This window comes from Eretmochelys imbricata, chromosome 18 (genome assembly GCF_965152235.1).
Source record: "Eretmochelys imbricata isolate rEreImb1 chromosome 18, rEreImb1.hap1, whole genome shotgun sequence".
Taxonomy (NCBI): domain Eukaryota; kingdom Metazoa; phylum Chordata; order Testudines; family Cheloniidae; genus Eretmochelys; species Eretmochelys imbricata.
In genome coordinates this window covers 15,268,307-15,296,063 of record NC_135589.1, presented here as the reverse complement: position 1 = coordinate 15,296,063, position 27,757 = coordinate 15,268,307, and the positions used below count along the sequence as shown (strand labels likewise).

Genomic DNA, 27,757 nt, shown 5'->3' with positions numbered 1-27,757 from the left:
GCAGGCAGTGGGACAAACAGCAGGCTGCATTTCCTTCACCTCCCAGAAGCTGGCGCTCTGGTTTAGGCTGCTTACAGGCCAGGCCAGGCAGCTCAAGGCAGGACTGTGTTAAGTGCTGGGGGAGAGCCGGCAGTCCAGCCCAGGGGGCGCGCCAAGATACTCAAACAACCGCCCTGGGCAGCGAGGGGAGGGGAAAGAGAAGAAAGAAACTGGGTGTGAAACCCTGAAAAGGAGATGTGGCGACAAGCCAGCGGGGAAACGCAAGGCAGCAAAAGCCAGCTGGATGCAACAGGTCACGCACCGAGACAGAGCCAACCAAAACGAACACGCCGCGAGAACAGCCCAGCCACGAACCAGCGCAGGGTGTGAAAGGCAAACTCTGCATGGAGAGCTGGGACGGGTTCCACCTGGAGACAGCCTGCCGGGCCCCCCGCTTTCTGACTGATGGGAAATTGAACCCTGGGGCGCCTCTGTACAAAGCCAGGGGGTGGGGGGGGGTACATGGGTCAGAGTGACAGGACCAGGTGTGTGCCGTTCAGTGCATGGGCCCCTGCTGCTGCCTGCGTCCCACCAGCACCATGGAGAGATCCTGCCTCTCAAGAAGCCAAGCTTGCCCCAGGCAGATGCTCCTGGATCCAGCAGTGGAGAAGGAGCAGGAATGGAGGAGTCCCTGACATGGGACCCGACGAGAGAGGGTCCCCACGTCTGGGGTGTCGCTCGGTTCCAGGCCTGCGAGGGAGACGACTGCCAAGTCGGGATTGAGTTCGAAGGGCTGGGGCGCAGGAGAGTCAGCCAAGGCTCATCTCCCTCTCTTTAATACTCACTCACCCCCAATCCATCCCCCACCCCCCTACCCCCAAGTCTTCCCGCAGCCAGACGGTTTCCGAGCTTCCCCCACGGGGTGCCGGCACCTCTCTGTGGGCCTGCTGACATCTCTGGCTTTGCTTTCTCGTTTTTAAAGACACGCTTCCCATAACTGCGCCCCGGAGTCACGCAGAGGCAGCGGGCAGAGACGGAGAAACAGCCTCTGCCCAGCACAATCAGGCTGAACGGGGAGTGGCTGGATGGGAGGATCCCAGGCCTGGAGCTGAGAGACACAGCTGCTCTGACATTTCTCACCCCTCTAGCGATTCAGAGCTGCATTGGTGCAGTAAAGGAGGTTCCCCTGGCAGTTTGATCCTCAGGCTGGCAGCGTTTCCCTCCCACCCCCGGGCCCCCACTGAAGTCTGTAGGTGTTTTGCCATTGGTTTCAATGGGAGCAGAAGATGACACTTCCATAGCCCCTTCCATCCAAGGGCCTCGGAGTGTCTTATCAATAGGTAATTATGACTCCCCCACCCCCCCAACCTCCACCATCACTTGAGAATCCACATCTCCAGTTTACAGGTTGGGCCATATCTCAAGGGACCATGTTGTCAATCACAGGACTCTGCGCTTTGCAGAAACCTGGCCACCCACTGTGGTGCCCAGGGGGGAGCTGAGCTCTTTTGAAAAACTGTCAAGGAGTAAATGGCTCCTGGGAGACCTGCCTCCGAGTCCGCTGCTCTGACCGACTGCACTCCCTGCCTGTCTTTGCAGCATCCGAGGAGTTTCGACGCAACCCCCTGCCAGCAGGCTGGGCTGCCATCTACCGAGGTGCTATGATGGTGTGCTGCCAGGGAGAAACCCACGACAGGAGAAGGCTCCTTCACCAGATTGAAGGAGGATCTAAAAATCAACACGTTGCAACGTGCGTCGGGAGGCGGGCGGGGAGTTTTCATATTCAGGCCGACACCATGCAGCACGCTCACTCCTTTCCACGCCCTGAGCTGACCCAGGCAAGCCTGGCGCGTACACGCACGCACACACAAACACGCGCTAAGGAGGGGGATGGGGCAATCTCGAGCAGCCAGGTGTCCGCGACCATGCCTGAGCAACAGAAAAATCAACCAGGAGCAGCCCGAATTGACTCATCAGCCGGAAAGAGGCACCCAGGTAGCCTGAGAAGGGGAACAGGGTTCTCAGCTCACACGGATGGTCAGGCAAAACAGCAGCTGCCCACAACAGAGCCTGCAGTTGTGTGGCCACCCCGCAACCCACGTCCATTTCAGAGAAGGAGATGCAAACTGGAGCAAGCGTTAAAAATACCCCATTACACTGCAAGGCACTTTCATTCCAGGCAGGAAGTGGGTGGATTGGCAAAAAAATGTGGGAATCTTTCCATCCCAAGGGCTTTTAACTAAGGCCAGGGAAGAGGATAGTGAAGGGGAGAGGAGAGAGAGATCGACATCTTAGGGAATGCCGTTGGCTAAGGAGAAGGGTAGAAAGCAGACCTCTGAGCAGAGACATCCCGGTTGGGAGCGGTAGGGTACTGTGCAGACGCACGTCCTTTCTCCAAACAGGCAATGCTGTAAAACACAAGACAAAGAGAGAAAGAAAGAGAAAGAGAGAAAGAAAGAAAAGGAGGAGGAGGAAAACAGACAGACAAAACTACAGAGACCTTCCCTCCGCCCCCATCACACCCTGCCTCTCCCAAATTCCTAACCCCCTCTCCCATCTCCCCTCACCTAGAGGCGGCTTTCAGCTCCTACCACCCTTGTTTGAAAGCAGAAAGGAACTTAAAAAAATAACCCGTTGATGGGCAGATTGGGCTATTTTGTTTCCTTCCCTGGCTGCTGGAGAAGAGCTAGCAGCGGGGCTGAGAGTTCATTAGGCAGGTATCTGTGAAAGATTAAAGCATCGTGTTGCCATGTTAATAGACTGCCTTTCATTTCCTTCCCCTCCATAGGCTCTAGTTACGCTAAATCTTCTTCACTAGATGCTGGCTATCAGCGGCAATCTTCCTCCAGAAGCTTGAGAGTTTGTAGGCAACCCCGAAGGGGCTTTGATGTGCACAGCAGGGCATACGGCTGGACTCACGCACCCTAAATCCCCCACTTTGGGCTGGTACCATCAGCTTCCACCTTGCTGTAAAAGGAGACCCCCCCACCGGATTTCTGCAGGGAGGTTCCTATTCCCTGCCCCAACCTGGGCCCTCCCAGGGGAAGGGATGCTCTAGATCCCTGAGGTCTCCCCCTTGCTCCCTATAGTGGAGACAGGAGGGAACATCAGAGATTGTAATAGGGACATGCAGGTGGGTGGGGGCCCATGGAGGAATTTCCTTAGTGCCTCTTTCTCTGCAGAGCAGATCCAGTACAGACAGCGTGTAGCCAGCTTCCCCCACACTGCCACTCAATGCGCCTCCACCCTGACTGGGCGGGACCCCATCTCTACGTCCCTGCAGTGTCCCACGCTGCGGAGAAGAGGCAGGACTCCGGCAGAATGAATCTACAGGTTCTTTATGGAGGGTGCTAGACACAGAGCCTGGATCTCTAGCTCCCTTCTGGAGCAGAACTGAGCGATCACATGGACCTAAATCTCCATGTCTTGGCCTACGAAGCATCCAACTCTGCTTCAGCTCTCATGCTTAGTGTCACCTCACAATGTCTCCCTAAGCCCTGTCCTGCACTACAGCCTCCTTGGCCAGCCTGTCAGAAAGGAAAAGTTCATGTCGGTAAGCGTGCTTTCGTGTGGCGGACGGGTGCCTAGCCAAGACTGCACTGAGATCGCAACCCCATTCTATGCAGGTCACTTCTGGTCTGGTGCTGGGTTTGAACTGGTAACCTGCAGGCGGAAGTCTCCAGATCGCACAGGGCAGGTGGCAGCTGGGGGAAGGAGTAGGCTGACATGGGAGGAGAAGGCCTCTGGCATGACTGCACTGCATGGTGGTTTGCTAGGAGGCAGAACTGAGCTGTCACATGAACTGAGCAAGCATCAAACTCTGCTTCACCCTGGATTTTATTTACTTTCCATCCCACGAGCACATGCTCTTGAAAGGAACAGTGTGTGGGCCTGCTCTCCTGGCTGGCTGCACGGCCTGCAGGGAGAGGAGGAAAGGGAAAGCCATCAAATGAAGGAGAATCAAAACAGGAGGAGGAGAGAAGCTGCCCTGTATGGGATAGGGCAGGGTTGAGACAAGAATTGCAGAATCTGCCAAACATTTGTTTCCCGGAGCCAGCAAGGAACAGACATGCCGAGATGCCTTGTTGACAGATCCTGCTCTCATTGATGGTGGTGTAAATCTGGAGTGACTCCACTGAAGCTAGCAGAGCTGCTCCAGATTTACACCCTAACAGAGATATAGGGCTGGATTTTCAGAAGGGCTGAGATATTAGGGTTTGATTCCAAGCCCATTGGAATCAGTGGAAAGACTTCAACTCTCTTCAATGGGCTTTGGAACCCAAGGAACGGAACCTGAGAAGCAGCCCAACAGGGGAAGGAAGGGATATAGCTTGAGGAACGAAAACAAAGTCTAGGGCTGCTGACTTTCACAATTTTATCACAAGTCTTGCCGTAGTTGCTGTTTTACCTAAAACCCCAACTCCTGGAGTCCTGTGAATACATGAGAATCTATAAGTTCACTCGGAAAAGAAAAGCAAGTTTCTAGCCTTCGTGGGTACAGAGAAAAACTTGAAAAAGTGACTCCTAACGGTTCAACAACCAGAAATGACCTCCAAGTGTAGTTAAAAAAAAAATGCCATGATTCCATTATGCCAATCTGATGAGTGACAAATGTTTTTTAAGCTGGCAGGGTTGGTAATATTGAGACTCTGGCACCAGGAGGGCAAAGCCAGCCAAACAGTCCCGGAAAAGTGCGGTTCATCTAAGACTCTTCTCAGAAGGTTTGACACGATACAAGAGCAGTTTGAAGATACAACCTGAGATCAGCAAGTCTTCCACTCGATGCCGGTCGGCGGGCTGCCTGTGGTTAGCCCATCCTGTTTCCTGGGCAACCGCTGAATTTCGTAACCGGTGGCTTCCACTGCCATAGAAACCCAGGCCCCCATCCTATCCCACAACCCAGATCTCTTAAAATAGCCTTCAGCAGAAGGTCAAAAGATCCACCCCCCCACAGCTCCTGCCCAGAGATGAGACAAACACAGATGAGACCATCAGAGAGGAACAGCACAGGGAAGAGTTCCTTACGGCGGGCACCTAGAACTGAGAAAGGCTGGAAAGCATGGCGAGGGCAATGAAAGGGACTTGGGAGACTGGCACTACCCAGGAGGCGGGATGGGCAATGAGAGCTGCTTCCGAGTTAGGTGATACAGCGTGTGTGCCTGGCAGGGAGCAGATGGATGTGGGACATGGACCGAACACTCAAGATGCTTCGTCTTGTTATTATTGTTCAAAGCACTTTTTCCCCTCCGTTACAGGACACATCGGACGCAGACGACACCGGAGCAGAGAGGGAGAGAGAAACGGCAGCAACGGAGAGAGAGGAGAGAGACAGATGGTACTTGGGATCAGGCAAAAGGAAGAAGAGGAGGAGGGGATGGATCTTACCCGCCTGTAGGTCATGAAGGGGAAGAGGGGCCGCCTAGTGGCTACAGGGACATGGACACGACTTACCCCTGGCGTCTGGACAGCACGGCTCCTCCTCTGCCCTGTTATGTGTGAAAGCCGGAAGGGGCGTGGGGCATTTTCCTGCTGGGGGCGGGGGAGATGCACAGGGACAACCCGCTTACCACAAGGGCCCTCATGCTTCACGGGGATGGCGGCTTTCTGCTGGCACTCCGCCTTCTGGCGCTCGCAGTCGTTGCTGTAGGTCCGGCTGTCCCTGGTGCAGACGGGCCGGTAGGCGCCGTCGCAGGTGATGCGGTCGCAGGAGCAGCGGGCGGTGCCGCGGCGGTTGAGGCACACGGCGTTGAACTTGCACTCGGCCTGGCACTTGTCTGGAACGGAAAGAGGGAGGCGCCACTTACACCCTGCGGCTGGGACGCAGGAGTCGGGCTCGTTGGCGTTGAGCTCCTAGCAGGGCTCCCAACTTGGGGGGGCAGCAATGGGCGGGGGCCTGGGGCCAAGGGGACTCCGGTGGGGAACAGGCTGAGGGCGTTCAGGTCAATACGCCTGGGTACAGCCCAGCTCCCGCTAATGGACGGACGAGCAGATTCGGAAGCAACAGTCCCCTCCCCACCCTCCAGGATTATTGAGTCTTCTCTGCTGTCCGTAGTGCCAGGGTCACCAGAACACCGGATTCCCTACCCAGTCTGGGCCCACCTGGCCCCTGCCTCTAGTAGTGACCAACACCAGATTCTTCGCGTGGTCAATGGAGCCAGATGACAAAGATGGGGCCAGGCTGAGAAGGGGCAGATTCCCTGTCCAAGTCCAGCAGGTTTAGCTGGGGCAGGAGAGCGTCTCATTCCCCTCGGCAGCACCCGTTGGTGGGGCACCCCAGGGGAGGAAACAGGCACCCTGTAACCCGAGCTCCCTGCTGTCAGGCAAGTCGCTGAGAGGTACTTACCCTGAGGCTGGCAGTGCCCCGAACGCACCTTCTGGATCTCCAGCCCCCGGATGGCGCCCGACCGCCCCATGATGCACTCGTTGTCGTAGGTCACCCCGTCGTCGCCACACACCGGGTCCCTCTTCGGAGGGCAGTTTTCAGGCCGGGAGAGCAGGTCTGCTCTGCGAGTGCGGGGGTTCACCCGGCACACCCGGTTCATGTCGTTGAGAGTGCTCCTGCAGGGGTCTGTGCACAGAACAGAGGGCAAAGGAGAGGGGAGCTCTCAGACCAGCACAGTCATCTCCAGGGGCAGTCCACGCCCAACAGGGTCAGGCCATTCTAATCCTGGCCCCATCACATCCCAGGCCAGCTCTTCGCTGCACTGGTGCTCCCTTCTCTCTTGGTATCAACAAGGCTCTGTTGAAGTAAGACCCCGTCTCCAGATGGAGAGAGCCTGGGGATTCATGTTGACAAGAAAGCTTTGCTGACAAATTCAGGGGCTGAGGGTTCGGCCCAGACAGTCACTGTCCCAGTCACTCAGAGCCAGGAGTATGTGCAGAAGCAAGTGAGACTTGAGTAACACCAAGGTGAGCCAGGATGGTCTAACCCGCCCCCCCTGACAGCCCTGCCAATGCATCTGAACCCTGGTCTGCAGCTCTCTCTTCTGCCCCACAAACAGCTAGGGTTGGCCACCCTCCAGGATTGTCCAGGAGTCTCCAGAAATTAGATTACGTCTTGTGGTGGAACCTCCAGGAACATGTCCAACCGAAAGTGGCAACTCTGCTGGTGCCCCTTGATCCCCACCTGGCTGTAGAGCCTGTTGACATCCCAGCCCTACCCACTGGTGGGATGACCACGAAGACCCAGGCAGATGACCACTAAGACAAGGCTGAGATCAAATGTATTTCAACTGTGAGAGGAGCTTTGGGAGCTCAAGGCTCAACCTCCCAACACTTTCCCCCACACACCACGGGTGGGGAGAGCTGCCCCTCTCGGGGAGAAGTCTTCTATCCTTTTAGCCAAGGCAGACAGGACTCCCTCTAGAGCCAGGCTAATATGGTTCCCTAATATGCCCACGGGTCTTCTCCTGGGCAACACACACCATAGAACCACACTGGAAGGGACCTGAAGAGCACGTGCATCCAGCCTCCCAGCAGAGGCAGGCTTGACCATCCCTGGCGGCGTCTTTCTGACCTGCTCCTGAGGTGCTCTGAGCTGCTAGGGGCACTCGCTCCCTGGGGGCCTGCTCAGTTTTACAACCTTCCCATCTGCTCCCTGCCCTGGGTGGCTGGGTTGGGAAATCCAGGCCTGTGAGGGAAGATCCCTGAGGACAGGACAGGCTACGCGCTGCCTTCCCCCTTGACATAATCCAGGCTTATCCGGATCACCTTCGCCACCGATCCGTGCTCACATTAGCATAGTAAATACACGTGCAAAACAGGCACCATCTATATGCTAATCCCTTCTCAAGTCCTGGGCTTTTTAGTCCCCCCACCTCCTTTTTGTTTTTTTGCCAAGTGGAAATACCTGGACAGCACAGAGGCATTTTCAGCCGTAATTGTAGACACAGGATTGAATTTTTCTCCCCTTTTAATCAGAACATACTGAAATCCCTGCATGCCCTACAATCCCCCCAAGGCTCTGGCATGCCAAGGGGCGAAACCCAGTAGTAACACATTCCCCTGCCTTCTGGGAGAACCCCCACGCCCTTCCCCAGAGCTGGCCCAATACAGAGCTGCAGCTCAGCTCTTTGCTTGGTCCATTTTAGTCAGCACAGAGATTAAGTGGGTGCCAGGGTATTTGGTCCCCTCCAGCCTGTTCCCCACCAGCCCCCAATGCAGGATGGCCCCCCACAGCGATGGTTCCCAGACCATGCTTCAAAAACCACAGAGCACTGACTGGGGATCTGTAAGGAGCTGGATAGTCCCATGATGCTAGCTTCTCCTTCTGCTTTCTTTCCAGATCCTAACTCCCCTGTTTCCTCTAGGGCTGGATCCAAACCTCATCCGGGTCAGTGGAAGGACTCGACGGGATTTGGATCGGGGCCCTAGTGTTACTTTTCCAGGTAAGCAATCGCAGTAGCTGCCGCTGGCATGCAAGGGGGTTGTGCAAAGGAAGGGAGGTGGGGTTCCCAGGATGGTGACTAGGGGAACGTCTACATAGCAAAATAAAGACCCACCCGGGTTGACTGACATGGGCTAGTGCTGCGGGGCTCCAAATAGCAGCGTCGACATTCGGGCTTGGGCTGCAATCCAGGGTCTGAACCTGGTGGGGGCGGGGAGGGCTTCGGAGCCTGAACGTCTACACTGATCGTTTCAGCCCCGCCATGCGAGTGCCAAAAGCCCAAGTCAGCTGAGCCGAGCTCGGAGACTCACTGCCGCGGGGTGTTCTAGCTGCGTGGCCCGCAGGCGGGGAAACAAGACTCCTCTGTTCAGGTGTGGCCCCCGTGACGAAAAGGTTTGCGAATACCCTGCCTCCCCCTGTCCGAAATTGCCTCCTGCTGCCCTTGGACACTGGTTTCACTGCTCAGCGGCTTTCGCTTTGAGGAACCGGTTCCCGGCACTCAGCCTGAATGCTTACTTTGCTCAACTGCATCGTGTTACTTCTCACCCGCCCTAAAGTCCCCTGGGGGTTTACACACCTCGAAGCACCTGCAGACAGGTCTGCTCCTTTAGGGCTCAATCCTGCCAGGGGCTGAGTGCCAGGGAACTGGTTGGGGCTGAAGTCAATCATGACCTTGTGGCACTGGCTCCTAGTTTTTCTCTTTCCTCCTACGCCAGCCCCTCCAGCCCTTTAATCGCTCGTGTTCCTCTTCTCTGAATTCCCTTCCATTTCGCCAGCTCCTCCTAATGCTCAGCTGTCCAGAGCCGAACACAGCTTCCAGGTGCCGTCTGGAGAGTGTTCCCTGGCCCCTTGTAGCCTCCTGCCCCTGCTTGGGGTGATTTTGAGACCTCACGGCAACTTGGTGGACTGCAGAAATGAACAGCTCTCCTGGAGTCTAGCCTCCCCACACCACAGACAGGGTATCTGGCACGTGTCCCTACCAACCTGGTGCTTTTCCTAATGAATATGGTCACTTTTAATCGCAAAGCTACACAGAGGTAATTAAACGCGACAGAAGCTGTCCTGGGCAGTGACAGGGCAAGACGTACTCCCCGGGGATCGGTGTCACTCTAGGTGACCGATGGGTTCCTTTCATGAGGGGAAGTGGCCTGTTTCTTCAAGGCCTGTCACCTCGGCTGCTGGAGATGCGGTTTGGCAGGAGAGGCCTGCAGCCAATTCAGGGCAGGGGGGAAACGGGGGGTCAGAGGCTGCAGCCACTTTCCGGATCGTTCGCGACAGGCCTGTGTGCCCAGCCATGAGGGACTGAAGCTCTGTATGAGCCGCTGTGAAGCCTGACTCCTTCCCAAGCCAGATGGACCGGGCATGAGAAGGGGAGAAAGAGGAGCTCTTCCGGTATAAACCACTGTCCCAGCTCTTGTAATGGGGAGCCCCCAACCGCTGCTCTGGGGAAACCACTGCTGTGGCTCTGGTCCTCAGGTGCTCCTAGGGAAGCACAGTCTCAGCTGGAGGCTGGGCTTCTCCCTGTCCCAGCTCGCAAACTAGAGAGCGGTCTCCTCCTGCCCAGACCCCATTTCCCCATCAGTCAGGTACCCCCTCCTCCCAGCCCCGGTGCCAGGCTGCCCCCCCGGCAAGCCCTTGGAAAGGAACTGAAGGCCCAGTAGAAACTCGAAGAAGCAGTAACTTCAGATGGCAGGGTGTGGCTGAACAGACTGGATGCTGGGCGCGATTGTTTTGCCCGGGGCTTTTCCTGTTCCCTGCTGCTTAGACCGCTCTCTGAAGCCCCAAAAGAGAGGAATCGCCCCACTGTGCTTTGGCCTGTACCATGCGGTGGCCCGATTCCCTCCCCCAGCATTTCCAAGGGGGTCAGGCCTGAACACCGAAGCATTTCCTGCTGATTCCCGACACCAGTAAAACCGAAGGCGGCTCGGGCCACCAGACGCAGCTGTGTTAGCCCACTGCCACCCTGCGGCTCTAGGCATCCTCACAGCCCCCTCCCGGTGCTTTAATTCCCATCGTTAGAGCCCAGCACGCACTCCTGCCTGCAGCTTGGAGGGCTGCTAGCCGGCTGGCCCAGCGCTGAGTGAGAGGGGGCCTTCAGAAGTACCTTCCCCCCCCCCCGCGAGCTGGAGCTGGCGGGCTCCCCCAGCGCAGGCGGGCGACTCACCGCAGGGCCCGTCCAACTTCTTGAAGACGTTCTCCTGCTTGTCGCAGGCGTGCTTGTTGAGCAGACACTCGCTGCGGTAGTCCTTGCCGTCGCTGCCGCACACCGTGCTCTCGGCTGTGCCGCCGCACGAGGACGGGCAGATGCACTTGGCCGCCTGGCCGTCCGTGGAGCGGGCGCAGGTGCTGCCGAAGCTGCACGTCACCTCTGCGCAGGGGTCCTTGGAGCCTGGAGAGAGAAGAGACACGGCACTGCTGCGTGAACGCGGCACAGCCCCTGCCCCACATCCCTTCCCTTTCCATCCTCCTCCTCTTCTCACGGCCTCCCCCACCACACCCGGGCAGGCCTCACAAGGGTGAGACGGGGGGGGCCAGATCCTTCCCCCCTGCCCGGTTAAGGACAAAGGCAGGCGCAGCACACGGCATCCTGGACTGCACGCTCCTTGCTCAGTGGGGCCCTCAGCCAGCAGCAGCCCGGACAGCCCTCTGTTAAGTTCAGGGCTTTCACACGAATCTAGAGTGACCAGATGTCCCAATTTTATAGGGACAGTCCTGATTTTTGGGTCTTTTTCTTATATGGGCTCCTATTACCACCCACCCCCGTCCTAATTTTTCACACTTGCTGTCTGGTCAGTCTACACGAATCATTCTCCTCCCACAACAAAACGGAGCATCCTGCCCTCGGAGTCCTGGGGTCTGCGGGTGGTGAGTCGGATACCAGGTGGAAGGCAGAGCAGCAAGGGCCGAAATCCAGCCCAGCTCCGACAGGGCCGGTGCAGGGGACATTTGCATTTCAGCTCCCCCCACTGCTCTGGCCACGCGAGGGCCTAACCTATCCCTGCATGAGCACGAGGGACGCAGACAGGTGATCGTCATCAACATCCGAATCCAGGCAAATCCCACCGGGGCGTCGCCTTCTTGCAGATCACGTGCCCCCTGATCGAAATCTAGCTAGATCCTTAAGATCGGCTGGCTGGCGGAGCAGCGTACAAGTGTCACTGGCCATTTTATCGCACCACCAAAGCTTTTGGCAACCACATGATCACAGCGAGGTGAAGCAAGGATCAGTTATTCAAGGCTTCACAAGAGTCATGCCTGGTTAATTGTGTGCTATGCACTCCTCACATATCATACAGTGACCAGTTCTCAACCAGGGGTACGTGTACATCTGGGGGTACTCAGAGGTCTTCCAGGGGGTACATCAGCTCCTCTAGATATTTGCCTAGTTTTACAACAGGCTACATAAAAAGCACTAGCGAAGTCAATCCAAACTACACTTTCATACAGACAATGTTTATGCTTCTCTATATACTGAAATGTAAGTATAATATTTATGTTCCAGTTGATGTATTTTAGAATTATATGGTAAAAATGAGAAAGGGAGCAATTTGTCAGTACTAGTGTGCTGTGACACTTATGTATTTTGTGGCCGATTTTGAAAGCAAATCGTTTTTAAGTGAGGTGAGACTTGGGGGTACGCAAGACCAATCAGACTCCTGAACGGGGTACAGCAGTCTGGAAAGGTTGAGAGCCACAATCCACGTGTGAACCCGGCATGCTGAAAGGCGCCAGATCTGATGTGGGGCCTCGGACCGTCATTGGTGGGACTCATCAGTAATAAAGCCCTGCAGTTGCCCAGACTTTCCCTCACTGTCATTACAGTACAGAGTGACTTTGTCTCCACTTGGCTCTGGGCTGTCCATCATGTTCCAGCTAGGGACCGAGTCTGGCAAGATGCCGAGCATCTGATCCAGTGAAGTGCTGAAACATGCAGGGGGGATAGCTCAGTGGTTTGAGCATTGGCCTGCTAAACCCAGGGTTGTGAATTCAATCCTTGAGGGGACCATTTAGGGATCTGGGACTAAAACTGGGGATTTGGTCCTGCTTTGAGCAGGGGGGTTGGACTAGATGACTTCCTGAGGTCCCTTCCAACCCTGATATTCTATGCACTTCGCTTTCTGCAGGTGAGTAATGCCGCTGAACACAATGTGGCTGCTCACGTGCGTAAAGCAAAGCATTTGCCTCAGGGCTTGGCTGGATCCAGGCCAGACTGTGCAGCCTCTCCCTGGATCGAGCCTGCGGGGACTGCTCCAAAGCTGACCAACGTCAACCAACGTCTCGCCATTGGCTTCAGTTGGACTTGGGATCAGGCCCTACAGGCCTGATGTTGCAAGATGCTGCACATCCGTTCCTGAAATCAACAGGAGTGGAGGGTGCTCAGCTGTTTGCAGACTCAGTCCCTAAATCCAGGGGAGACAAAGAAGGGGAAGCCCTCGCCCAGCCAGCTGACGCTTCAGACAAATCTCTATTTCCCAGCCTCCCACTCCCAATTCCCCTAGCTCCCCGCACTGCGATCTCTATTCGAAGCCCAAGCTCTGGGAGACTCTAGCTCCAGCAAACAAGCAAAACAGGGATCCTCAAGGTACCGCCAGCACAATGTAATAGGAGGAAGAGCTCAAGGAGCAATTTCCTCGCTGACAGGGATGGGCACAAATTTATTTGTCAGCTTTTTTCTTTTTTTCTTTTAATTTGTCACTTTTTTTATGATTATTATTTTAAATAAATCACTCGGCGCACTCTCGCTTCTGATGCGGGCCCCGGCAGGAATGCTGGGTGCAGATTTATTGTGAGCCAGAGAGCCGCGCTCGGGAAAGGTCAAGTTAATTTACTCTGAGACGAGGAGACGAGGGGCTCATTTACACAGCTCCTCGTTCGCAGCTGGTGCATGCCAGCCCAGGGAAGGGCCTTTATTAGCCTCATGCACCTGGCCTCCTGGAAAAATCTCCATCCCCGAGGAAGGGGCTCACTTAGATGTGTGTGGGGGCTAATCTGTCACATTGGCTCTCCGGAGCAGGTGAACAGTTCTTGCTTCTGGGGGCAGTGTTGCCTAGTGGTTAGAATCCTGGCCTTAGATGAGTTTTGTTCCTGGTTCTGCCACTGAGCAGCTGCATGACCCTGGCCAAGTTACTTCACCTCCCTGTGCCTCAGTTTGCCTGTTTGCTAAATGAAGATAATGATGTTTGAAAGGGCTTAGAGCCCTATGGCTGAGGAGTGTTACAGGTAGGGCTGAAAGAGATTTTCTTCACTTTCACTGCTTGGTGGAGGCTCTCATGCTTTATGGGATGACAAAAGCTGGTGGGGCATCTTCTCCCTAGCACCGAGGGACATCGGCATCGAGGAGAAGTGGAAGAGGCGTTAGTAAAGCCAGCCTCAGGCTGAGTGGTCAGGTAGTGGGGGTTAGCGAATCACTAAGGAGCCATCTACACTGCGAGCTATGGGGTCTGGATCAGCTGACTCAGGCTCATGAGGCTCGTGCTATGGGTCAAAAATAGCAGCGTAGACGGTCAGGCTCGGGCTTGACCCTGGGGTCCCAGACTCTCCCCACTCACTGGGTTTCAGAGCCTGAGCGAGAACATCTACACTGCTGTTTTTAGCTCTGCAGCCGGAGCCCCGCGAGCCGGAGTCAGCTGACCTGGCTCCGAGACACCGGGTTTTGTTTGCAGTGTGGCCATACCCTGAATGGCCCCCTGCCCTCAGGCCTGATACCCCCGAGTGGCATTTGGGGGTGCATTTGTGCTGCTGGAAGTAGCACCTTTGGAACAAGATGCAAAACCTACAGCTTGTCCGCTTGTGACCTTTAAAAGAACCCACAGCTCCTTTTCACAAGCCCAGGGGCATGCTAACCCTGGTGCCCTGGCCAGGTTATTGCCTTCTTCCTCCCAGATGTTCTCTACCTACTCCATGGCACAAGGGAGCCACCTTAACCTAGGCTGTTTCGGAGAGTCGCCCTGCGCCATTCAAGAGTGTCTGCATCCTGCCCCGGTGGTGGACAAAGGATTCTACGTTCTGGATCGCAGTCCGTATGCCAGGGATGGTGCTGGCACCAAATCCTTTTCCTTGGATACCCTGCTTCCAGTCTTGGGAGTCTCTCTCCTTCTCCATCCTCCCCAGCACCCTACAATGCTTTGACAGCGTTTGAGGACTTGTGGTGACCGTTCACAGCCCCCACCCTCTCCAAGCTACAGAATGCAAACGGCTGCCTCCCTTTAAGAATGTCGCTGATGCCAGAGTGTCATGGTACATGGATGCCCATCTTGCCTTGCCGGGGCTCGTGCGTGTCCTTGGCTCAACTCACCGCATGCCCCCTTGCTGATGACTTTGATCCGCCTCTGCTGGTTGCACTGGGCTTTCTCCAGCTCGCACTCGTTGCTGTAGGTGGAATAGTCCGAGCCACACACAGGGGCCACCACCACTGGGCAGGTTGTCTTCTTGCAGACACAGGAGGCCTGGGAGGAGTTGGTGGTGCTCCTCTCGCATATGGCTCCGAATCCGCACAGCATTCCCCGGCACACTGCAGGGGAGAGAGACAGAAAGAGGCCAGGTCAGCCTAGACTGCTTATCCAGAGACACAAAATAAGGGGAGCGAAGGTCTAACAGTCACAGCAGCCCGGATTCCTGGGTTCTATACCAGAGTGTAGGAGGGAGTTTATCTAATAGGAACGAGGAAGGACTGAGAGTCCACACTCCTGTGTGCTGTTCCTGACTGCCACAGCCTCACTGTATAAGTTTGAGCAAACTGTGTGCCTCAGTTTCCCCTGTGATGATAATCGCCATCTGCCATACAGAATGCAGGATGGTGTAGTTATTCTCTTTGCGAATCTCTGCTCATTATTTTATCTGTTCAGCACTCCTGGGCTCAGCAAACTGAACACAAAACCCAGGGATAAAGACAGTCCCCAGGAGCTTGCACTCAAGAGACCAAGACAAGACAAGCTGCAGGGGGACATGCAGCAGCCAGCGAGGCGGCTGGAAGAACAAAGCAGTCGCAAGCGTCGTTATTTACACAATGCCCAAAGTGCGCCGGTATGGGCCAGATCCTGCCCTGGTGGGACCGTCGCCACAGGCCAGGATGGGAGCAGGATCACGCCGCGATATTCACAATCAGATCCCCTGCCTCGGCACTGCAACGTTTCCCCTGTGTGGGAGACCCGCCCCCCCGCCCGCCTTGGGGCCTTTCCCTGCAGATCTGCCTGAGCAGCTTCCTCTCAGCGGCTCCGACAATCTTCCAAGGAGCTGATGCCAAGGGAGGTCTTTCCATGGGCTTTGGATCAGGTCCAAGTTCAGGAACACCTCTCCGCTCGCCCCTCTGTGCTTGCATGACCTGTCTCAGCCGGCCGCAGTTCCCTTCCCACACCCGTGTTGGGCAGCGGGCGAAAGGGCACGGCTGGTCAACGCGCCACTGGGCACATCCGTAGGGCTGTCTGGGTTTAGGGCTGATTGTCTCATCCCGCTCCCAGATACCTGCTCCCAAAGGGGCTCCACCATGCTGGCGAGCCAGGCAGGGCTCCAGGGCAGCGAGATGTGGCGGCTGGTGGCGAAGAGGAGCATGACCTGCCATGTTGGCACCAGCTTAAGTATGGCGAAAGCGGCACACCAAGGTCCCACCCTGCATGGAGACCTCTTGCCTACCACCCGCTCCGCAGAGTCCCCCGGACATGCAGAGGGCAAGTCTCCTGCACTCTCCTTGGGATGCCGGTCTCTGCAAAGGAGCCACGGGCGCCGACTCTCCAATGTGCCAGAGGGGTGCTCGACCCCCGGCTTTGGCCCAGGTCTTGCCCCCACTCCACCCCTTCCTCCACAGCCCCATCCACACCCCACCTCTCCCCACCCCTGCCCTGCCTCCTCCCGCCCCATTCCGCCCCCTCCCCCAGGCACGGAGGAGGGAGCTGATGGGGGGCTGCCAGTGGGTGCTCAGCAACCACGATTTTTTCCCTGTGGGTGCTCCAGCCCCAGAGCACCCACAGAGTTGGCGCCTATGAAAGGTGCCTTGAGAGTCACTTAAGGCAGGTTTTGCCCTAGATAGCATCACAGGAAAGCAACAGTCATGGCGCCCTCTGCCCTCCATCCCACACAGGGACACCAGCCTCAGAGAGAGCCGGCGGGAGGAGCAGGGGGGTACTGAGTGAAAGCAAACTCAGTCAGCCAGGAGGCAGCCTGGTCTAGAGGAAAGGGACGGAGCGTTTGGAGAGCTGGGTCCCATTCCTGCTCTGCCACTGCTCAGTGGTGTGACCTTGGGCAAATCGCTTCTCTTCCCGGGGCCTCTCTCCCTCTCCCATCTTTTGTCTTGTCTTGTCTGTTTAAACCATAAGCTCTTGAGGGGAGAGACTCTCACTTACTCTGTGCACTATGTCACCTACCACAACAGGGCTTGATCTGGACTGGGGCCTCTAGCCCCTGCTGTGATACAAACAATGAGGCAACAAGCGGCCATGAGAACAGGGCGGGTGAAATGAACCAGGTCATGGAGAGATTCTTGACCCCACCAAAGGAGGTAGACAGATGAACTGCCCCTGATCCCCATCCCTAAAGTATTCATAATGACCACACCCCTTCTGATAGGATGTCTGGGATCAAGCTTTCCCGAGCCCTCCTCACCAACAGCATTTACTGGCACCTGTTCAAACAAGAGAGAAAGGCTATTAAAATAAAAACCTGAGAGCAAAAGAAAAGAAAAATGTCCTCGCCTTGTAACTCTATTCAGTGTGGGGGTAGAAAACACACACACGCACACACTATCTTTATACTTTGCAATTTATGCAAATCTACCAGGATCACATGGCTGAGCGCTTTCTAACAGGAGATGCACAAATCTCTTTATCACACACCGTAATCAGAACAGCCAGCACAGACCAGATCGGCACCTGAATTGCTAATGTAACAGGAAAGGTAATTTTTAAGTTGGCAGAGGGAGGGGGACAGGTAGATGCAAACTCAGCCATGTGCAGGTAGGATTTGTGAGCAAAGCACAATCACAGCGGTGGGACGAGATGAGAGAGCACTCGGACCACTCCCGGAAATGTCACGGACTCGTGCAGAACAATACCCTCCACATACACAGCCATTGTGCACACATATCCAGAGCACCTACGCACGCATGCTCACACGGAGCACACCCCACATATACCATGCATGTATGCGTACTGCACACAAATCCACGGCCTGTACTATCCACCGCGTATATCTATCACAGGGGTTCTCACACTTCATTGAACCAGGACCCCCTTCTGACAACAAAAATTACTACACCACCCCAGGATGGGGGACCTAAGTCTAAACCTGCCCGAGTCCCATCGCCCTGGCGGGTGGGCCAAAGCCGAAGCCCAAGGGCTTCAGCCCCAGACAGGGGGCCTGTAACCTGAGCCCAGCCACCCAGGGCTGAAGCCACAATTGGGCTGAAGTCCCGACCCACAGTTTGAGAACCGCTGATCTATCACATACGTGCACACACCCACTACATTTACATTCCAGACACACAGACACACATCCTGCCCACACTTAGGCTCGGCAGAATTCATATTTTTAAAAAATAATTTCAATGGGTTTTTTTAAAGCATTTTAAAGATTTTTATCTATTTAAATTTCCACACTTATGGGAAATTATGGGGGGGTGGGATGTTGGACAGTGGGGGGCAGAAATAATAAGTTAATGCCAGTAGACACTGAGATTCCAGAGGGTTAAAGCATTGTCACCGCTAAAACACAGATCGTTAACATCGCATGTCAAAATAGACAACGTTAATATCCTTATTTCAAACGCCCATAAGTTCTCAAGCAGCATTTTCTTACTTTGCCGAGCTGAAATTCTGATCATTACTGACGGAACCAATTTTTTGTCGGTCTGCGTGTGTACAGCGACATGTACAGATATTTAGCGATAAAAGTCTACACCTTCCAAGCCTACATGTATTACACACACACATACCCCCACAGTATAAACGGCTCTCCCGACCCAGACACACTGCACTCACTACACACGCGTCCACCCCAGACACACACACATGATATACGTTAAATATGGAGACTGACCTACATACTAGAGAGAGAAAAACCATAAAAGGCAAAATAAAAAGCCTGGCAGTGGCTCATTTACACTTCAATTCCCGGCCGCTTGGCTTTGACTGCTTTGAGATGTTGAGCTCATATGCACAACAACAATGCGCCACTAAGAGACTAATATCGTCAAATAAAAAAAGAACTCTCTTTCTCTCCTACCCAATATCTAAAAGCAATTTATCATTTTTATGAAGCTCTGTGGATAGTCTCACTCACTCTTTCCCTTGCTGCTGCTCTCACTCTCTCTCTCTCTTTTTTTTTTTTAAATGCAGATGAGTCTGTTTAGCTCCAAGATTAGAGGGTGCAAGAGACGATAGACAGCGTGTGAATATGAAATGCAGGACAAGTGGGGATTTATCCAGCCCCACCCCCCTCTTCCTCTCGAGCAGGTTCTTTGGAGCAGAAGTGTAACTGTGTAGTGCATAATCAAGCTGCCGCTCAGAAGGGAGAGGGGAGGCAGAGACAGGGCTGACAGAGACCAGACTTCTCGAAAGGCAAAGGGAAGAAGCCGGTGCGCCAGATGGGATGCGGGGATGCAGAGCAAACCTCGAGCAGGTTTCAATTAGCTATCTGCTTGCAGAAGACTGGGCAGAACATGAAGGGTGATGGGGAGCTAGGTGGTCGGCTCTGCTGGCAACGACTGCTGGACCCGTAACATATAGGGGCCCAATCCATCCCCCTTCGCTGTCCCACGGACACAGTGGGAGCTGGGCCGTGTGCTATTCTGTTTGGGAGAGGGGTGAAATGACAGCTAACTCCTCAGGAGAGCTCTGTTCCCCACCACCTGTCACCCCTGTACGGGAGCGCCTGAGTCTGACGTCACCAAGTCAAGCTGAGGGGGAGCGGGATCACACTCAGACACCCTGGTGATGGGCATGGAGTACGAGCCTGGAGCACTGAACGGGGATAACCCTAGGATAAGGTGGACGTAACCCCACACACCCATAATTTGCAACCACAAAGGGGAAGAAGGGCGCTCATCAGTGAACTTCGAGTCTCCCCGTGGCACCTCACTTCGATTCTTCCCTTGGGGTGCTGCCCCCCGCGAGCAGGATATGGTACCTTGGCGATGTACCATACGCATCCTCTGAACCTGCCAATTGTAGGCTAGGCCTGTGCTCTGGGATGCTCAGACCCGGGCGAGACACCAGCTGGCAGCTCTGGTGCAGAGGGGTATGGACACGTCATGGTCCAGCATGCCAGCTCAGGGAGGCAGGCTGGAGGGTGGATGGCTCAGCGGACAGGGCACTGGCCTGAGACTCAGGATGCCACTGCTCTATTCTTGATTTTGCCACAGATTCCCTGCATTACCGTGAGCAAGTCACTTGGCCTCTCTGTGCCTCAGTTCCCCCCTCTGCAAAAGGGGTCCAATAGTACTGCCCTCCCTCGCAGGGGTGTGAAGAGGCGCTCAGACATTACAGCAGCGGGGGCCAGAGAAGTACCAAAGACAGAGTGAGGTTCCCAAGGAACGGGGACGGTAGGAGTGGAGTGTGAAAGCACAAACCTGAGAGCAGGCATTTGTGTGGGGGAGACAGGCTGAGAAGACGAAAGCAGCAATGAAAATGGATACAATCTTTTAGGCCTGTCTGCTGCTGGACCCTGGCCTCATGCCCAGGTGAGCGTGACTGGCAGCGGAAGGAACGAGTGGGCATGGCCTTCACACGCGCGCTTGTGTGTGGAGTTCCCCATAAACAGCCTCAAAACTCACCCATTATCATTTCTTCTAACACAAACTCTCCTTGGCTGGGACGCCTAGAAAAAACTTCACAACGGTTTGGCTGCCAGTTTGCTGAGATCAGAGCCCCTACCGCTGACCAGTGTCATCTCATTGCCGTTTCCTCGTTCTCCCCCCATCTGCCTGCCCGTCCATCTGCTCTCTGGTTTTATACTTCGACTATTTTTGGTTCTGTGTTTGTACAGCACCTAGCACCCTGGGATCCTGGTCCAGGATTAGGGTTGCTAGTTGCTTCTGCAGTACAAGCAATAAAGCTAATAGCCGGAGAGATCAGGGCAGGACCCAGGGCTGACAATCAGCCACCCACACTGGTCACTCCCCTCACAAGGGCAGGGGGCAGGTCTCCCCATGTAGGATGCACTGGAGCAGAGATTTACAAGTTCTTGCTACATTTGATTCTAGCCTGAAGGCCAAGCCTGGACTGTGGATGGGAGACTACAAACGTGCATCAGGACCACCACCACGCATTCTCCAGCCACCAAAACGCAGCCTGAGCTGAGCCAATGCAAGGCAAGTCTGGTGGTCTCAGCCATGCACATTTCCCTACCTTTCCATGGAAGAAAGGATTTCCTCCCCAAGGGTGAAGGGCAACAAATGGAAGCGGAGGGCAGGAGATGAGAAGTTTGGGTGGATCAATGCCCAACTGCAACATCCACCCTCTAACTCGTCTGGTGTTGGAGACCTCGGTAGGTTTTGCTGAGGAGGGTCTACACAGAAGCACAGAAATGCGTGGCAGAAAGGGACCTCAAGTGGTCAAGTCCATCCCACTGCACTGAGGCAGGATCAAGTAAACTTGGACCATCCCTGACAAGGGTTTGTCCAGCCTGTTCTTAAAAACCACCAATGACGGGGATTCCACAACCTCCCTTGGGAGCCTAGTCCAGCGCTCAACCACCCTTAGAGTTAAAGTTTTTCCAAACATCTAACCTGAATCTCCCTTGCTGCACATTAAGCCCATTACTTCTTGTCCTACCTTCAGTGGACATGGAGAACAATTGATCACCATCCTCCTTATAATAGCCCTTAACATATTCAGAGACTGTTATCAGGTCCCCCCACCCAGTCCTCTTTGCTCAAGACTAAACATGCCCTTTTTTTAACCTTTCCTCATAGGTCAGATTGTATCAACCTTCTCTCATTTTTGATGCTCTCCTCTGGACTCCCTCCAATTCATCCACATCTTTCCCAAAGTGCAGTGTCCAGACTAGGACCCAGGACTCCTGCCTGTCCCCATTCGAGCTGCAGCTCTCCAAAGCTCTGGTGTGTTGCAGTGACACAAACTACAAAGCCTGGGAGAGAAATCCAGCAGCACTGGTGCTGAGAGAAGGACAGGAGGCAGAGGAGAGAGCCTTATTGTGAGCTGCAAATTCCAGCTCCACCCTGGGCCAGAAACTGACCCTGGTCCGTGGTGAGCTTAGGGGGTGAGCGCACCTCTGACTCCCCCTGGCCAGCTCAGTCAGGGAGCACTGGGGCTCAGGGCAGGAGAGGGGAAAGGGGGGGGTCACATGCTGGTACCTACTTTTATCTTCCTTTCTCCCCCTCTTAAAGAAACCTCAGAACCACACATGCTCTAGACACCCCTTCATGACAACCTCCTTGATGGATAGAGGAGAGGATGGGCCGGGGCTCCCACTCGGAGCCCATAAAAACCATGCCAAGATCAACCAGAGGGGGTGCTGCAGAGAAACCAGAGGCCCTGCCCAAGCCCTCCCCACTGGGGGCTAAGTAATGGAACCATATCAGAGAGCCATTCTTGCGATTCCTGGAGCATATGCTGTTCTATAGCACTGTACTCACTGCCAGCCATCTGCAGCTGAGAAAGTTACAAACCCGTCTCAAAGGAGCTTGGGTTCTGAATATGACCAAGGCTTCTGGGTGGTGCAAAGTGTCCACACCTGGGCCAGCTCTGCCTCTCCCCCCATTTCAGGTAATCAGATGGGGTGGGGCAGATCTCTAAAGGACTAAGGCAAACTTTGCTTGGCATCTGACAGGGTGCCCCTCCCCCAGGGCTGCCAGTTCTGCATTGCATCTTAGGGGCACCACCCCGAATCTCGCCCCATATCCTGGGATCACTCCGCCACTAGAAGAGGATGGATGGGGCACTTCATCCCTTCCCTCCACCTCCCCTTACGGAAGAGCCCATTACAGATGGCAGCCTGGGGACTAGAGCAGGCAGGCACCCAAACCCCAATTCCCCTCCAAGAAGAGCCCAGCAGGGACAGCCGAAGCCCCTGCAGGCACTTGGAGAGGCAGGGACAGGGCAGCAGGATCCTATAGGCTTTAGGAGCTCATTGCACTTGCAGACTGAGGCCTTCTCCTCAGATCACCCCAACCGAATCCACTGTAGATGAGCCACATCGCAAGGGGGGATCGTCCAGGCCTCTGTGTTCTGCATCCCACTCTCTGCTTCTCTAGCCATGTCAGGCTGTGACCAAGGCGCCACCGGGCTCCCACTGCCCCCGTCTCCCTCTCCGTTATGTCTGGGATGAGGCCTGGTGAATAATTTAGAGCGAGATAGCAGGGCCCGACGGCGTCTGCTCCCCTTGTGCTGCCAGGAGCATGCGAGGACACAGCTGGATTGGGGGGTAGGGGGCGCTGAAAGATGCATGAGGGCAGAGGCACTGAGCCAGCAGTGCACAACTGAACTAGGCTTGTTTCCTCCGCCCTTCCCTTGCCTCGCCAGCCCCCCTCCCCACGCAGCGGGGAGAGTCGGACATGGGGAAATCGCCCCTTTGTATCAGCTGAGAACACGCCCCACCCTGCTGATTTAATACCAGAGAGAGACCTCTGCATCAAAGCTTGTGGGGTGACTCTCAAGGCACAGACAGAAATCACCAATCTCAATCACTCCCATCAAACAAACACCCCGCCCCGATCCCAGTAGCAAGGTTCCGGAAGGGGTGAGCTGGGAGGTGACAGCAGTGCCCCTTTGCCCAGACCCACAGCGGTTTATTCTGGGAACAAAGGGAGATTGTGGCGAGGGGAAGGAATGGCTGAGCAGAGGTTGGGCCCTATGCATTTAATCCACACCCACCCTACCCCCATCATTCCAATTTAGGACTACCTCCAATCAATAACTGCTGCTCTGTCTGATTTCCCATTACAGCCGTGGTCCCGTGCAGCTGCGCCATTGACAGATGCATGCTCAGAAGGGGGTTGGGGGGAGGTGAGGAGGTGCACTGGGGAGCAGTTCTCCTTCAGCCCCTCCCTGGGGCTGAACAAACGCTCAGATACATCCCTGCCGGCCTATGTGCACCACCAGGAACTGTTGTGCAGGAGAGAGAGGGAGGAAATGCTATATTCTGAGGACAATAATTTCAGACTCCAGCTCGATTATTCAAACACAAGTGATGCTCAGAAACAGACTGGTTCTTGACCTAGGGACCAGGCATGATTTCCATTTAACCTGCTGCTCCTAGCCACATAGGGGAGGGATGGGCTCAGATGAGAGCTCCTCAGAGAATGAACAAAGAATATTTGGACTTTACACAGCCCTTTTCATCAGTATCTCTCAGTGCTCTTCACAAAGGTGGTGCTGCTCTAGAGGATGCCTGTGGAATTTTTACTACTGCTGTCAGGAACAGAGTCACAACCCTCATTTACTGGTCACTATTTTAGGGTGCATTTCCTTTCCGTGTTAGTCTCAGCCTTCAGGCTGAAGTTAGACCAGTCAATTTCACTTTTGCCTCTAGCGCAGGGGTCGGCAGCCTTTCAGAAGTGGTGTGCCGAGTCTTCATTTATTCACTGTAATTTAAGGTTTCGCGTGCCAGGAATACATTTTAACGTTTTTAGAAGGTCACTTTCTATAAGCCTATAATATATCTATGATTCTATGATAACTAAACTATTGTTGTATGTAAAGTAAATAAGGTTTTTAAAAATGTTTAAGAAGCTTCATTTAAAATTAAATTAAAATGCAGAGCCCCCCGGACCGGTGGCCAGGACCCGGGCAGCGTGAGTGCCACTGAAAATTAGCTCGCGTGCCGCCTTTGGCCCGCGTGCCATAGGTTGCCTACCCCTGCTCTAGCAGCTTGACTGTCAATTTCACTGTCAAGCACCAGGTTGCAAACATTACAGGGAAAATGTTTATTTTTGCTTAAGAAAATGTTGCACTGGAATTTAAAATACTGGAAACATTTCTATTGTTCTTAATGTTTCCTAAAAGGTTTTTTATTATTAATTATTATTATTATTATTATTTTCAGTTTGATCCTCTTTACAACGGGGCAGATCCCTAGTATTTATGTAGATAAACATTTCTCAATTTTAAAATGATACAAAACAACCCCGATAAAATAATGGAAGGGCATCAAAAAATAAGGAGGATATTTGGATGAGGCTGCATAAGGATATGAAATTAAGGAATCATTCCTTCCACCTGGAGCAAAGTTAAACAATCACACTCTGGGTACATACTGACATTTAAACAAAAGACTAGAGAAGTGTGTTTATTTCGCCAAAGGGACAGCGTCAGCTTAATTTTGGCCAAACGCTTCAATTCTGTAAAAAACAAGCTTTCATAACACCTGAGTCCAATAGACACATTTCCACTTTAACAGAAAAAAGAAATCAATCAACCAATAATCCAATGAATGTGGTTATTTTAGAAGCTGCAGACATTACAGCACTGAGGCTGTATCACTGAGGACCCTCAGTGGGTGGTGTTTTTCTTGGGGTGGGAGCAGCATGTCGAAGATGAGGACTCCTGACCCTGATGTGGAATTTCCTCTCTCTGTGTATGAAACTGACTTTGCTGGATCTCCACTGACAGACTAACATATAAATAAAAAACTAACACCCCTTCCCCAATGCTAAACAGTAATGAGCAAATCAGATGTTTACGTTTCTTTCACTTTTAGTAATCTCAGGTATTATTGGTAATGACATGTTTTTTTCCAGCAGATGATTTTAAATTTGATTTTACAAAGCGCCCGTCCGATGTCGTGATGTGGCTAGATTATGCAAGCACAAAGCCCAGAGAGAATAAAAGAAACACCTCTCTTCTCCCATCAGATCTGAGAAATACAAACCAGATTTATTATAACTGGCAAAGACGCTCAGCCATACAAGCGCTGCATAGCATGAAATTCCCACTGAAGTCAGCAGGAGTTTTCCTTTCCAAAAGGGCTCTCTTGTCAGTTGCACTTTAATTTTAGGTATCCTGGCAGAAGTTACCACAGCAGGGAAAAGAATAAAACTTGGAAAGTGAAAAAAAATTTTTTTTTTTTTTTTTTTTTTAAAAAGGAAGAGGCGCGAAGCCCCTATTCAGGAAAACACTTTAGCATGTTTGTAACATTAAGCACGCATTTCAGTTCCATTTTCTACAGTAAGACTTCAGCATGTGCACAGGTGCTTTGCTGAATCGGGGTATAAAGTACTAACGAGTGTGGTCAGAAATGTTCCTGGGATTCCTATCCTAATAAAAAATACAGCAGATTATGTCTGAGTAAACATCAAACAGCAGGAAGATTGCCCATGATGGCAAGAACCTCTTAGCATTTATGCCCATCCATGTTTGGAATGAGTTGAATTCGCAGTTAAAAATACTCAGGCTCATCTTTCCACGTGCTGTGATTATAGGCATCACTTACAGGCCAAGACTCAGTTGTGCTGGGCACTGTGCAAACATAGAACAAAGAGATGGTCCTTTCCCTCATAATCGAAGTATATGACTATAGACAACAGATGGACACGATGCAGAGACGAGAAAGCAGAACGTAGCGATGAGACAGTCTTAGCATGATAATCTAAAAGAGATGCTGCAGATCAAACAGGAATGAGTTCAGGGAAGTCCTCTGGCCTGTGTTAGACAGGAGGTCAGACTAGATCCCTTCTGGTCTTAGAACCAACGAATTACACACTAGCTACCTAACCACATACGTGAGATAGTTACAGAAACATCACACACAAGAGAGAGACTGGACATCAGGAGACCTGCGTTCTAACCCCGACTCTCAGGCTGCATCTACTTAGCAAAACTACTCCTCCATACTCCCCTAGCACCGGTGGGAGAGACCTGCCCCTGCTTTTTGTGGTGGGTGCGGGTTGAACCTAGCCAAGCTCAACCTGGAAATAAGGGGCTTTAAAAAAAAAAAACAAAAACAAAAAGAGTGAGGGTAATCAACCAGTGAAACCCTATTTCTAGGGGTGTGGTAAACCCTCCAGAGGCTTCAAGACACCAAGATTGGATGTCTTTCTAAGGGAGATGCTCTAGTTTTACCACAAGGTGGGCTAGATTCAAGGGTTCATAGGATGAAATCTCTGGCCTGCTATGCAGGAGGCGAGACTGGATGACTGCAATGGTCTCTTCGGGCCTTAAGATCTTGGAGGCTGCACTTTCATCTACACATCATGGTTAGACCACATGATGGCCAGAACACCTGAGCCACGTCTAAACTACAGCTCCCACCATCGCCCCCAAAGCTGGAACTGCACCCATGACGAACTATGGGTCACTGTTCCCCTGCAGGATCCTGAGTGAGTCACAACCAATGGGTGCCTCAGTTTCCCCATCTGTAAAATGAGGATAACATTCCCCATCACTAGGTATCCTCCCATGGATGTTCTGAATCATGGAGCGAGTCTGCTGGCCAGTGCAACAGCAGTGTGTGTTTGCATGGGGAGGATTGCGTCTCAAGACTATCATGGTTCTAGTTAAATCAGTGTGTGCCGAGAACCGCAAAGAACAAGGTTTCAGTGGTGCATTTGTCAGCTCTTAGTGAATGGTAGAAAACCAGAGAGGAGAGCTGACCTTTCCGCAAGCCCCCCGGGTTGCTGAAGGGGAGGGGAAGATGCAAGTAGAGTAGGACTAGCAATACAAACTTCAGCAAGCTGCACAAAGCCAAAAGGGAGGGCTCAAGCTTATAGGAACTATCCTGACTCCCTGTCAAACTGTTCTTGGCTCTGCTGGAGCAGAGGGGAAAAAAACATGCACATGATGGAGGCGGGGGGGGGGGGGGGACAGACGTCAGTGGGATTGATTTGTACCAATTCATTTGCTGCTACAGTTAGAACTGCCATCATTACAATGGTGAGTGAGTCAGTCTGAGCTCTCCGTTGCTTCCCCTGGTGAGCCAGTGCTTGCTAAAGGGAGGAAGGTTTAAGTGAAGGGGAAGGAGGTGGGGAATGGAAGGCTAAAGCTGCCGGGATTTGTAGCCTCCTTCGAGCTAGGCCATGCCAGGCTCGGGCGCTCCCCCCGGTATGGTGCGAGGGACCGTTAATGGGGGTTTTCATTCTCTGAGCTAGGGGGACTGGGAGAACCAGGGTGATCCGGCCTTTCCTAGGAACAGCCAGACCTGGGAAAGGTCTCGGCCCTTCTCTGCCTGGTGGAGTGGGGAGAAGGGGGAAGGGTCACAGCTTTCATCCTTTAACAGGAGTATGTCTCTGCAGCACCAGACCAGCAACAGCTGGAGTGGTGGCTGCCTGCTCCCCCTCCCCCACCATCCCTCCCACCAGGACAAGCAGATGGAGGAATGAACTCTGATGGCCTCATGACACAACAGCCTGCCCACCGGACCTTGCCCAGCGGGGAGGGGGCCTCACAGCACGCAGCATTTGCAGAAGGCTCCTGAGGTGAGGGACAGGATGACCCCTCTGGAAGGAAG

The 27,757-nt window shown here is 53.6% G+C and overlaps 1 protein-coding gene across 1 annotated transcript in view; it reads right to left on the bottom strand.

Moving 5' to 3' along the window:
• AGRN (agrin) overlaps nucleotides 1-27,757 on the bottom strand; it is a 221,439-nt gene that overhangs the window by 57,328 nt on the left and 136,354 nt on the right. Inside the window, exons 5-8 of the mRNA XM_077837287.1 lie at nucleotides 14,661-14,876; nucleotides 10,530-10,754; nucleotides 6,323-6,547; nucleotides 5,547-5,753 (exon numbers count right to left, since the gene is read on the bottom strand). Coding sequence (XP_077693413.1) covers nucleotides 5,547-5,753; nucleotides 6,323-6,547; nucleotides 10,530-10,754; nucleotides 14,661-14,876 — 873 coding nt within the window. The remainder of the gene's footprint in view (nucleotides 1-5,546; nucleotides 5,754-6,322; nucleotides 6,548-10,529; nucleotides 10,755-14,660; nucleotides 14,877-27,757) is intronic.